Source organism: Stegastes partitus, unplaced genomic scaffold (assembly GCF_000690725.1).
Source record: "Stegastes partitus isolate 25-593 unplaced genomic scaffold, Stegastes_partitus-1.0.2 Scaffold0, whole genome shotgun sequence".
Classification (NCBI taxonomy): domain Eukaryota; kingdom Metazoa; phylum Chordata; class Actinopteri; family Pomacentridae; genus Stegastes; species Stegastes partitus.
The window spans coordinates 778949-791671 of record NW_007577731.1 but is presented as its reverse complement, the minus strand read 5'-3'; the positions used below and the strand labels follow the sequence as shown (position 1 = coordinate 791671).

The window sequence follows — 12723 nt, the reverse complement described above, 5'->3', positions numbered from 1 at the left end:
TGGACCGCGCAGCTCTCGGACCGGATTGGACGGACGCACGACGACGAGGCGTGTCCGTCTCCGGCCCGGTTACTACCGGGACTGCAGCTGTCTGCCGGCCTCCCAACATGTGGATAAAAATAAGAACCCGTCCAGCAGGCGGGCTGCAGCACCAGCTAGCCGAGCTAACAGAACCAGTGCACGGCTGGAACTTTAGTAAAAACACGTTTGCACACAAAACAACAACCAGCTGAGTTAAGTGGAGCCACGTCTCCTCTAAATTAAAAAAACAACCTACAACAAACGAGTTTTAACGCAGTAACGGAGCAGCAAGCAGCAGCAGAACTCACCCTGGCTGCCGGACCGGACCGGGAAGTCTCCAGGACAACCGCATAGCAACGGGACGTCTCCAAGGAGGAAGCCGCGCTCTGATTGGTCCGCTGCGAAGCGTGCGAAAACCTACCGAAACCGCGCGCGAGATCCAAAGGACTGGCGCGAGAGAGGACGGTTACCGCGGCGCACCTGCAGCATGAGCAGCGGTGCCGGTAGAAAGTAGGTCAGGATCCCTCCCAGCAGAACAAGCGGCTCCGTCCCGACTCATGTTTACTCAGAATTAAAGTCATTATACTTTGCACGTTTCATAGCTGCTGGATCAGGAGGAACCTGCTGATTATGTCTGCAGCAGGAGGATTCAGCCTCAGAGTGAACATCAGGAGGATTCAGCCTCAGAGTGAACATCAGGGACACAGAATCACAGAGTAAAATAAATGCATAACAACTTAAACCTCTAAAAACTCACCTCTGTGTTTCCAAGCTGCACATTTAGAAGGTTTTCCATGAAATTAGTCGTTTCCTGCCTTAAAATATCTTCGATCAAACTCCTCACTGTTCCTTTTTCTACATCTATGAAGTCCCTGCCTCTCCTCATATCCACTCTATCACTGCAGCTTAAGCACACAGGCTCACCTGCTCCTGCTAAACACTAAAACTCCTGCATGCTGCACAGTGGAGTAATTCAGCCATATGCGTTCAAACCGATTCTAAAGAGTCCGATTGGTTCCTTTGGTTTCTGGTGTTTGAAACCCTGGAAGTCTGAATCTGTATTTTGGCAGCTGTCAGTAGTGTGAAGGTGAAAATGCTCAGCCATGTGATGGACGTCTGCCAACATACAGAGAGCATCATGTGGAGATGTTAACAGGTAAAAGAAAAACTTGATTGTCACTGAAGTCTTTAAACCCCCCCCAAAAAAAAACAACCAAAAAAAAAACAGAATATGGTGTAAAATATCCACATGAAACATCTAAAGCAGTAGGTGCCTGTATGTGCCAACACAGGCAGCAACAATAACACCAAAATAGTCACAGAGGAGTAAGAAGACAGCGAGCTGACTCACATTTTTCAATGCAAAAACTCCAGCTGATGGAATGAAAATGAAGAGTTTTGTGACAGTAGTAAGAGCAGCCAACCAGTTCTGGGGACATCAGGGTTGTACCATTCTGAGCTTCAAGCACATCATTTTTTATCTTCATGCACCAAGTTGTTCCTTTTCTGCATCAGTTCAACGTGGAAACGTCTTTATTTGTGTAAAGTAGAGCACAATATGCAGCCGCCAGGTGATGATTCAAAATATAACAGAGTATAAAGCAAAACGGTGCTCAGGTATTCTGTTTTAAATATCTGTTCAACTGTAGATCAGCTTTTATCATGTAATAATATCTCTGCTGAGTCAACACACACACATATATATAATTCACGATTCCTTCTTTGGTCCTCTTTGTTTCTTTTGTTTGAAGAAATAACCTCCTTATTCAGACCAAATTTAAATGTGTTCATTCACATTAATTCTTATGATCTCCTGGACTTGAACAGACACACATATGTATGTTTGGGTAACACAGCGTGATATATATTGCTTTTATTCAGGAGGACAAATGTGCGTCCTCCAGATACTGGGCTGATGTGTCTCCTGCACCCCCCTCTAAATCTGCCCCTCAGTCTGTGCACACCTTTGCTTCGACTCTGCAGCATCTCGACCACTCACTTCTGTACAAACACGGTCAGACGCCTGTCCGAGGTGTGTGCATACCACAGTATCCTGGTTTCCAGCATACCCAGGTTTCTCCAGACCGGAACAAGGCCCATCCAGGTTTGTGAAACACAAAACCAGCATATCCTGCTACTACACGTGTACTAATGCTCTCACTGACACTGTTGTACCTTCACAGGGGTTCAAACAACAGCGCTGAAGTTTTAAAAGTGGAAAGTTACATCTGGACAATGACATGGAAATCTCACAGAGAGGAAGCCATGCTGTGGACGTTATGGGATGTTATGCTGCCCCCTGGTGGCTGCAGCCTCAAACACAGCAAACCATTGTTCAGAGAATCGTACAAGAGAGAAATCCCATCTAATCTGAATTTACATCTTCTGTTTGTGTGGAATATTTGCAGTTTGAGCCACCAGACTCTCAAACAAACTGTCTGAAGTTAAGAGGCTCAGTGTGATCCTTCATGTCATGTCTGAAAACTAATGTCACGTTAAACATATTAACAACATTAACCTGAAGATATGATCCCTGCAGTGTACATTTTACAGACTCATGTTTTTAAACTTAAATTTTATCAGATATTTGCAATAAAAGTTTGTTCCATCTGTTCCAGGACTGTCCAGTAGGAGGCAGCACCAGCACACATCACACACATGCATCACATCTCTCAAACTTACTCCACTCTGAAGTCTTTTACTGATTATCTATTTATTGTGTGCTGCTTAACCCACATTCAGTCTCTGATACTGCCCATGATGGCAGAGCTGTTGGATTTGATTTAATTAGTTGTGTATTTTTCCAGTGGGCTGCAGGTGTCTCGGTGGTTAGCACCGTGGCCTCACAGCTAGAAGATTGCCGGTTTGCGTCCCGGTGAGGACACCCGGGATCTTTCTGCGTGGAGTCTCCATGTTCTCCCCGTGCAGCGTGGGTTCTCTCCGGGTTCTCCGGCTTCCTCCCACAGTCCACAAACATGCTGAGGTTAATTGGTGATTGTAAATTGTCCGTAGATGTGAATGTGAGTGTGCTTGGTTGTCTGTCTCTAAGTGTGGCCCTGTGATAGACTGGTTACCTGTCCAGGTGAACCTGCCTTCACCTCTGGATGGTGTTGCATCACAGCCTCCTATCAACGTTCGGTATGTGTTTACATACAGTATGTATATTATACCAAACCCTTTGCATTTGTCGTTTGCCTACTTAATATATGAGCATGCACAGGATAAGGCAAGTGACAGCAGCCATCCATGGCAAGTTAGTTCCTTAAGAATGACAGAACATTTCCTCAGAAAATGACAAACCACCACAGTGAGGACGGATTCTGTTAGCATGAATACATGCGGACGTGTAAAGTATTGAACATTTTAAAGACTTGATCCTCAGTGTTAAATTGAAACTGTTAAATTTTTTAACTTAAATAGAAGCAAATACTATTTAAATTAAAAGTAATGCAGTTACATGAGGGTGACACAAACTGTAATCATTTGACATTGAAGTATATATAAGAGCCACTCAGTCATATAGATTACTGTCATTGATTCCAGCACATGAAGTTCTTCTGGGTCATCATGTCTCAGATGGGACACAGCAGCATAGAAATAAGTAGAGCCGGATGTACACAAATACAACTTAAGACTTACAGTAGAGACTCTGGTGTTATACTAATGAACAATGCGTGATGGACCACACTGCCCATGCGCTCCGTTCCGTTTGGACATTACTGGAAGTTGGAGCGGTCGCTTTGTCGTGCGTCCCTTCGAGTCACGTGACCATCAGCATGCTTTGGTCTTCCCTTGAATCAGACGTATATTACTGTAGAATAACCCACGGTTTATTTGCGTAACGACCCACCAGTTATCTGTGGTCCCTCCTCGCCACGCCCTGACTTTTACGCACCGGGTCTGCAATCCACGCAAACATCATCTGAGGACCGGTGCGCAGACAGGATTGTGGATTCAGTGTTCATATTCGGTGCTTTTTAAACACACATTAACTTTTTTTCCCCAGTAGTCGTGCACAGTTGGCTTTACCACATGTAGAGTTTAGTTCTTCTCGGATTGCACCTGTGGATCACCGGATCTGACTGAAGCTGTTCAAGGAGAGTCCAGGTAAGTTTATTTCAACACATTATTAGCTGGATTTGCTCCACATGGCTGTTATCCAGCTATTATATTTATAAATGCAGCAGGGAGGGAGATGATTTTTATTTTGGCAGTGTGAGGATGGGTTCAGTCAGTGTGGTCTTCAGTAATAACAGCTCTGGGGATGCTGGGCAGGGGGAGATAAGGACAGAGTGGAGAAGAGAGGGGTCAGATAAGGACAGAAATGTCTTTATTGCTCCAAAAAGTTTGGATTTCATAAATAGTAATAACTGTTGAGAATACTTAACACTCATATAGATTTATTTAATTATCAATGGCAACAATAATATTGAAGACTGAAATATTCCAGATATTTATTGTGTAATTCTTTTAAAATTCTGATGTAATTTTGTCCTCTGAATCTTGGTTGTAATGATTTTATTGTTTAACTGAATTCTCAGTTTTTAATTTGTTTTGTGTCTGATGTGGTGCAGCACTTTGGTCAAAGTTTTGTTATGTTTAAATGTATTTTATAAATAAACTGATCAGACTTAAAGAGAATCAGTTCATATAAAAAGGTACTGGTTCCGACTGGTACTTTATTAGGGTTAGGGTTAGAGATTTAGGGTTATGGTTATGGGAGGAACATCTGGGTATTATAGAGGAAAGGAGAAATAAAGGATGCTGTGACTATTGTGGAAGTGCTTCACCTCCAGCTGTAGCTCTTAATATAAATATCACTATGACATAATGTGTTTCAGACAAAGGGAGACACTTTTTTTTATTTTCAGCTTTTTCATGGCAGTTATATAAACTTGCTGCTTGGATTTGGTTTGAAATTGGTGTGATGTGTGATGGTATGCCTTGGTTTCATTGAACTGTATGATGGGCCACACTGTGGTGCCGTGTTGAGCACCATCACCTCACAGCAAGTATAGTTCTGGGTTTGAACCTGCGTGTTGCCTGGTGTTTTTCTTTGTAGAGTTGGTTTGTTGTCCCTTTGTCTCTGTTGGCTTTCTCCAGGTGAGCCAGTTTCCTCCCACAGTCCAAACGCAGACACGGTGGGTTAATGGGTGATTCTAAACAGGCAGGTGTGAGTGTGTCTCTTGGCGCGAAGCCCTGATTACACTCAGCTGAGCACATGGGTAGCGTGTTCGTATTCTGCATGTACCGGCCTTGCTGCGTTTTTCAGTCACCAGCTGTCTGCAGCAACACAAGTTTTGAGCTGCACGTGGTCATCTGCCAAGGATGCAGAGCCTCTCACACAGCTAGCACGTGTTAAATCCGCTAAATGATTTCCTTTTAAAATTAAACATTTACACAGTTTTACAGTCAAGCAACCGAACAGCCTGTTAGCCAGTTTTTTCCTGCTTGCTATCGCACACGGTCCGATCTCTCTGTCATCTACTGCACATTTTTTTTCAATGTGCTCAGATTCCAGGCTGGAAAAAAATGCTGGAGCTGCTAGGTGGATCAGTGGTTAGCACTGTGGCCTCACAGCTAGAAAGTCCCCGGTTGGCGTCCCGGTGAGGACACCCGGGATCTTTCTGCGTGGAGTCTCCATGTTCTCCCCGTGCAGCGTGGGTTCTCTCCGGGTTCTCCGGCTTCCTCCCACAGTCCAGAAACATGCTGAGGTTACTTGGTGATTGTAAATTGTCCGTAGGTGTGAATGTGAGTGTGTTTGGTTGTCTGTCTCTAAGTGTAGCCCTGTGATAGACTGGTGACCTGTCCAGGTGAACCTGCCTTCACCCTAAGTCAGCTGGGATAGACTCCAGCCCCCCACCACCCTAGTGAGGATCAAGCAGAGCATCCTCCTCTTCTTCCCTAGCCATACGTTTGGGGCTTTTAGTAGCTTGGGGCTTATGGCAATTAAAAACCTTTTCCTGAGTGTATCAAGACGGCACCTAGTTCTCAAAAAATACATCATTATATCCTCCCTTTTCCCTAAAATACTGTGTAGGTACCAGTACTTACTAAAATACTGTAGAGTTTGTTGTTTCTCTTCCATAACACCCAGTTGTTGCTCCCTTGTTGTACCAACACTGAAGTGGAACCAATAACTTTTTATATGAAGTGAATCTTGTGATGAAATTGTGCTGCAAGTAAAGGAATTAGATGGAAATCACGTTATAAAGGACCAGCTTTGTGTACAGTTACAAAGCATTTCTCCTCCTTCGCTCTTCTCCACAGCGTAATGGAGCCTTCAGCTGATCCAGAGAAGAAGCTGCTGAACAATGGCAAGATCACAAATTATCCGGCATCCAAGTACAACGAGAGGGGCCAGTGGGACAACAAGAGGGAGTTCATTTTAACAGTAGTTGGACAAATCATCGGTCTGGGCAACGTCTGGAGGTTTCCATATCTGTGCTTCAAGAATGGAGGAGGTAAAAGTCTCACTGTCCAGCTTAAGGTTTCTTTAGAATCTGTGTCTTCGTGCTGTAGATTAAATGCTTAATATTTCTGTTTGAAGTCGTCTAACTTTGACTCATTGCTTTGCTGACCATCAGGAGTTTTCTTGGTCCCCTACGTTCTGATCCTGCTCTCCTGTGGAATCCCCATCTTCTTCCTGGAGCTGTCTGTGGGACAGTTAACTGGTCAGGGTGGAGTCACCTGCTGGAGGAAAATATGCCCTTTATTTGAAGGTACAGCCAGATCCTCTGATGATAATGCATTGTGGTATCACTCAGCTTGTTTTGGTGCTGTTTGTTAAATCTGCTGATGTTTTGTCGATAGGTTTAGGCTATGGCAATCTAATGATTATGTTTTACACTTCGATGTACTACATCGTCATTCTGGCTTGGGCCTTCCTCTACTTCTTCTCCTCCTTCCACACGGTGCTGCCCTGGGCCAGCTGCAACAACACCTGGAACACAGGTACACGTCTGCTTTGTGTCAGCGGCTTAATATCAGGTGGACAAATCTTTGTACTGGACCAAAACTCTAACACTTTTCTAACTTGTCAACCTTTATTCTTCCACTGCAAGAGGACTGCATTGACTATGGCCAGAATGATTCGTTTTACAGCGCCGTCAATCCAAATGCGACATCTTCAGTTAAAGAGTTCTGGCAGTAAGTTTTCACAACGGCAAAGTTATGTTAGAGTCTTCTCGTAGATTAATCGTAGCAGCTGGACTTGCTTGAGTTCCTTGAAGACCTCTCATCCAAGAGGCTTCATCAGCTCTGACTGACTAGTAGGGAGTTCCAGATGCTGATATTCTTTAGGAGCCACAAACAGTTAACTCACAGTTAATGGCTCCTAAAGAATATCAGTATCTGGATCAGTCTACTAGTCAAATGTCTTCAAGGAACTCAAGCAAGTCCAGCTGCTACAATTAAACTGTGAGAACAACCATGACCTGCAGGACTGAGAATCTTCACAGACTTCTTTTAGAGCCACAATAATGTACATTGACAGTTTTCTTTCTCTGAACACAGGAGGAGAGTTCTGGGTTTGTCTGGAGGTCTCGAGGAGATGGGTGACATGCGCTGGGACCTGGCTGGCTGTCTCCTACTAGGATGGATTATCTGTTACTTCTGTATCTGGAATGGAGTCAAGACGTCCGGAAAGGTGAGTTGAGGGGTTCAGTGCCAACACGGGCCAGACCACAACAAATCCAAAGTTGAGTTTTTGGGGTTTTATTGATAAGTGTTTCTGGTCGACTAGTTCATGGCAAAGTGGTCCAACCAGCAGCCCACTAGTGATGGCACAATGCGACTTTAAAGTTTGGCCTATAATGGTTTTGGCTTGGAACTTTAGTGGCAAACTGGGCCAAGCCACAGAAATTGCTGACTGTTATATCGCAGGTAGTTGCACGTGATTCAAGATGGCGGACAGCGTGACCCCAAGCTCTGTGAAAACTCAACTCATAGGTGCGATAAGGTAAAATAAAAACATAATGAACCACCACCATTCATCTATTTCTACCCCACGGTCCTCAAAGGATGACCCAAGTAAACTCTTCAGTGCTGTTTAGCAACACAAACCTGGAATCAGTTCTTTTCTCAAAAAGTAGAAAATGTGCTACGGCCCACTTTGGCACTCAGCAAAAAGAAAGGCAAAAATAAAACTTAAATAAGTCGTCACAGAGCAGCTGTTTCTATCTCTGGACAGTGTTCAAACATCTCTGGATGCATATAATGACTTCTCCAACAACCAAGATTGTTTTTGCAACACAAAGTTTTGACCCTATTTTTCTCTAGAACTAGTGAATGTGGTTTGGCCCGCTTTGGTTCTAACTCATGTCTGCATATCCTGCACACAGAGGCGAAGCTGCAAAAACCTTCATTTATATGTTCTTTGCTACACTTTTTTTGCATGTGGAAAATAGAGCTGGAGTGAAAATGTGAGTATAAACTGACTACCTGTTTCTCAGGTGGTCTACTTTACAGCCACGTTCCCCTACGTGATGCTGATCGTGTTGCTGATCCGAGGTGTGACGTTGCCAGGAGCTGCAGATGGAATTCAGTTTTACCTTTCCCCTGATCCAACACGTCTAGCTGATCCTCAGGTGAACTTTATGTGTAACTGGCATGCTGTACAAGGACACGGGCGTCAGCATACTGTCTGTCTGAACGCTTTAAGAAATGTACTAGACAGAAAAGCACATTTTAGAATAGTGAAATTTCATTTGTGATAATAAAAGAAACTGTAATGAGCGTGTCTTGCAGAGTCGGACTTCATCAGACTTTTCAAAGGGCACTGTGTAGGCTTTAGTCACATGTAGCTGCAGTGACTAAAAAGTGAGTCAGTCGTCATAGACCCTCATTCTGAAAAGCCCAACTTTCCTGTACAAATAAACATGTTTGCAGCCTGGTATGAAAAAAAAGAAAAAGAAATTGGTCTCTATGGGGGCTGCACGGTGTCTCGGTGGTTAGCACTGTTGCCTCACAGCTAGAAGGTCGCCAGTTGGCGTCCCGGTGAGGACACCCGGGATCTTTCTGCGTGGAGTCTCCATGTTCTCCAGGATAAAATGGTGTATAGATGATGGATGGATGTTTAAATGGACATAACAACTTCGACTCATTCTACTGTTCTAAGGTGTGGATGGATGCTGGGAGCCAGATATTGTTCTCCTATGCCGTCTGCTCAGGCTGTCTGCCAGCTATGGGAAGTTATAATAAATACAGCAACAACTGCTACAAGTAAGAGAAACACACATCATCCTGTGTTGTGCTTGTGCCTGTTCATGTGATGGAGAATGCAGAACATAATCATCTTTTCTTTAAATTCAGAGACGCCTTTGCCTTGTGCACACTGAACAGTTTGACCAGCTTCTTCGCCGGCTTTGCGGTCTTCTCCGTCCTCGGCTTCATGTCGTACGAGCTGGGCGTCGACATCTCCACAGTGGCCGAATCAGGTACGCAGGGGTTTTTACATTTCGTTGCATATTTTCTCACTTTTGATTCTATGACAAACACCAACTAATAACTCTATGCCAACATGTTTGTGTGTGTACACAACTGATCGCAGCTTTTTCACAGTTAAATACACTGTCAGCCAAATGTTGTGTATAAAAACTGAAGACACAGTGTGCAAGTGGAGCTCAAAGACAACAAAACCAGGCGATGGTTATAGTTCAATACATGAAGCAACACATGGTTTCTGATGGAGTCAGAGACAGGATGTGGGTAGAACTGGTTTCTGAGGATACATGTGTCCCATCAGTGCATGGTTAATGTCATGAAATTAGAACACATCATAACTTGTGTGAACACGCTTTAACCTCTGCCGTCCAACCCTTCAGGTCCCGGCCTCGCCTTCATCGCGTACCCTCGAGCCGTCGCCTTGATGCCTTTACCACAGCTCTGGGCTGCCTTCTTTTTTGTCATGGTCGTCTTTCTTGGCCTGGACAGTCAGGTAAATGTGCTTTTGACAAGATAAAGACTTTCATAACACTTTACTGTAAGCTTCTTGATTCTTGTACGTTACATTATTTTCCACATAAAAAATTCACTTTTCTTTTCTCCACTTCTGTTTGGTTTTAGTGGTTCTGTCACTTCATAGCACATCAACAGCATTCTGTCAGTGCTGCTCAGTTATTTTGTAGTTTGTGGTAGAAGCCAATAACATAACGCCAGTAAAGCCAATAACGGTTGATAACATAGTAAATTTGCACTTTTTTAAATGCAATAGGTCAGTAACTTAATAAGTTATGTTATTGGCCTGGTAAAAAAAAAATCTTTGCAAATGTAATAACCAGCCAATAACGTAATAAGTTACTACGTTAAGTTATTATTTATTATGTGAAAAGTTATTGCGTTATCTGTTCAGGACTTTTATTACGTTATTGGCTTCTTACATGATGCCTTGTTGGTGATGATATTATCCAAAACTAGCGATGTTTCAGTCCTGATCGTAAGTTTTAAGTTGGACCCAACTACAATAATTTGTAATTGATTCCTAGCATTAGGCAGCTAGGCTGAAATACTTATTTAAAGCTGTTGTCACAAAGGTAAAAGAATCAGTCACACAAATGGCTGTATCATAGGCTACTGGGGACTAAGGATGTTATCCCAACTGAACCCTATTTGAACTCTTATTTTGAAGGATTTCTGCAGAAGTTCCTGCTGGGAAAGTGGAGCTCATCAAACTAATTAATTCCTGTAAGGTTTTATATTTTTATTCGTTAATGACAGCAGTAGAAGTTAAGACATGGAAAGAGTTTTTCAGCAGCTTTTCATTCATTACGCTGCCACGCTGGTTCATCTCAAGCAGGACTAAACGTGCTTTCATCACAAATGACACGTCTGTGGATTATGCTAGAAAAATCTTTCATCCGTTGTTTGGCTGCTATAACGCTGCGTCACGTCTTCCTTCCACACCAAAGCTGAGTTTCCTCTGATCCTTGAGGCACCTGGTTGTCCTGTGACACCTGGTGAGATCAGAGGACCGTCGGTTTGTCGCTCACCCACTCATTTAACTGTCTTGCTTTATTTTTATCTCTGTCTTGGATTTCCCACCCTTGTTGGAGGTCATTAAGCGTCACATAAGACTTCATCACGGTGCTCACTTACTCGCTAAACTCCCACAATGCCCTCTGCCAGCTGGCTAATTAACGCCTTGTAAAGCTCGATTAGTGCATGTAGACGATGTGAACAGCTCCTGTTCTTACCCACAGTTTGTGTATCTGGAAGGCCTGGTTACGTCCGTATCAGACATGTACCCGGCGTTCTTCTTCACCGGCCACCGACGTAAAGTCCTCCTGCTTATCATCTGTCTGGTCTGCTTTGTTACTGGCCTGTTTATGGTCACTGAGGTGAGAGTTCGTCTGCTTAAGCCAAGTAAAATGTATTTCTCAGTAAATAATATCTTAAATTGGTCCGTACCCTCTACAGGAGTATGTTCTTTAATCTGTTTTTTCCCCGTCATGTGCCACAGGGGGGACTTTATGTGTTTCTGCTGTTCGACTACTACGCTTGCAGTGGAATGCCCATCATGTTTTTTGGCATTCTGGAGACTGTTTGTGTGGGATGGATGTTTGGTGAGCAAAACAAACCCATTTATTTATGTGTGGATTCAATAATGTGGATGTAAAGTTATTAAAGAGGGCACCACTAACATATTCTAAAACACCAGTGTCCCTTTAAATGATGGGAGAGAACGTTTAAGGTATACTGTAATTTCAACAAGTTGTGCTGCTGACAATAACATGGTGCTTTGGTATTTAAAGAGGGATTATTCTATTTCTCATCAGTGCTGATTCATTAGAGTCTATGAAGGTCGGTGAGGCTAACACGACTGTCTGTCTCCAAGGTGCTGATCGTTATTACGGCAAAGTAAAGGAAATGATTGGCTACCGCCCCTCCCCTTACATGAAGTACTGTTGGAGGTTCCTGACACCGTCTGTCTGCGTTGTAAGTACATTTATGGTGCGTTGTTGTGTCTGCAAACTGTAAAACTCAAGAGATGTGAAGGCCAGTTCATGCTCATGTCAGAGAGAGGCTCGCCATCCTATACACCTTTATAATTCATCATTGTGACTGACGTAGATGATGCCAGATTTTAGAGGTGCTGTGATTTGTTCATGTTGTCCAAACACAGTAGGATGTTCTCCAGAAACCCGGTGCTGTATCTGCCCACAGTGCTGGGAGCAAGAGGGCAACTAATCATTGATCGTGCAGCCCAATCTGTAAAAAGTGCAGCATCACAGAAAGTCTTTACTGTACAAATGGAGCAGAGTGGACATTTACGGAGATATCGGGACCATGACATAGGACAAGAAGAAGAAGATGATATATATTACGTTCATTTGATGTTCTCTCTGTGTCTCTTCTTCTTTGAACAGGGAATACTGCTTTTCTCTCTCCTCAAGTTCACCCCTCTGAGATACAACAACACCTACGTCTACCCCTGGTGGGGCTATGCCATCGGGATATTTCTTGCATTATCTTCAGTTCTTCTGACTCCTCTGTATTTCCTCTACCGTATGGCCGTAACCCCAGGAACGATGAGGCAGGTATGTACGGCCACAAAGACTTTCTGCCACAGATAATGAAGTGAATGAAGTACTCAGCTCTTGCAGGTAAAGGTCAAGTCAGAGCGACGGTGAGCAAAGCCTGCATGTGAACAAACCAAAACCACAAATTTAATCCAACCTGGTAGTCTATTGGGCTGCGAGGTGG

At 43.6% G+C, this 12723-nt stretch overlaps 1 protein-coding gene across 1 annotated transcript in view; it reads left to right on the top strand.

Moving 5' to 3' along the window:
• Nucleotides 1-6295: 6295 nt before the first annotated feature.
• The window catches only part of LOC103367758 (sodium- and chloride-dependent GABA transporter 2-like), a 9289-nt gene continuing 2861 nt past the window's right edge, over nt 6296-12723 (top strand). Inside the window, exons 1-13 of the mRNA XM_008295918.1 lie at nt 6296-6485; nt 6609-6743; nt 6835-6975; nt 7086-7170; nt 7537-7669; nt 8475-8609; nt 9140-9243; nt 9334-9458; nt 9846-9958; nt 11220-11357; nt 11480-11582; nt 11855-11955; nt 12387-12557. Coding sequence (XP_008294140.1) covers nt 6296-6485; nt 6609-6743; nt 6835-6975; nt 7086-7170; nt 7537-7669; nt 8475-8609; nt 9140-9243; nt 9334-9458; nt 9846-9958; nt 11220-11357; nt 11480-11582; nt 11855-11955; nt 12387-12557 — 1674 coding nt within the window. The remainder of the gene's footprint in view (nt 6486-6608; nt 6744-6834; nt 6976-7085; nt 7171-7536; nt 7670-8474; nt 8610-9139; nt 9244-9333; nt 9459-9845; nt 9959-11219; nt 11358-11479; nt 11583-11854; nt 11956-12386; nt 12558-12723) is intronic.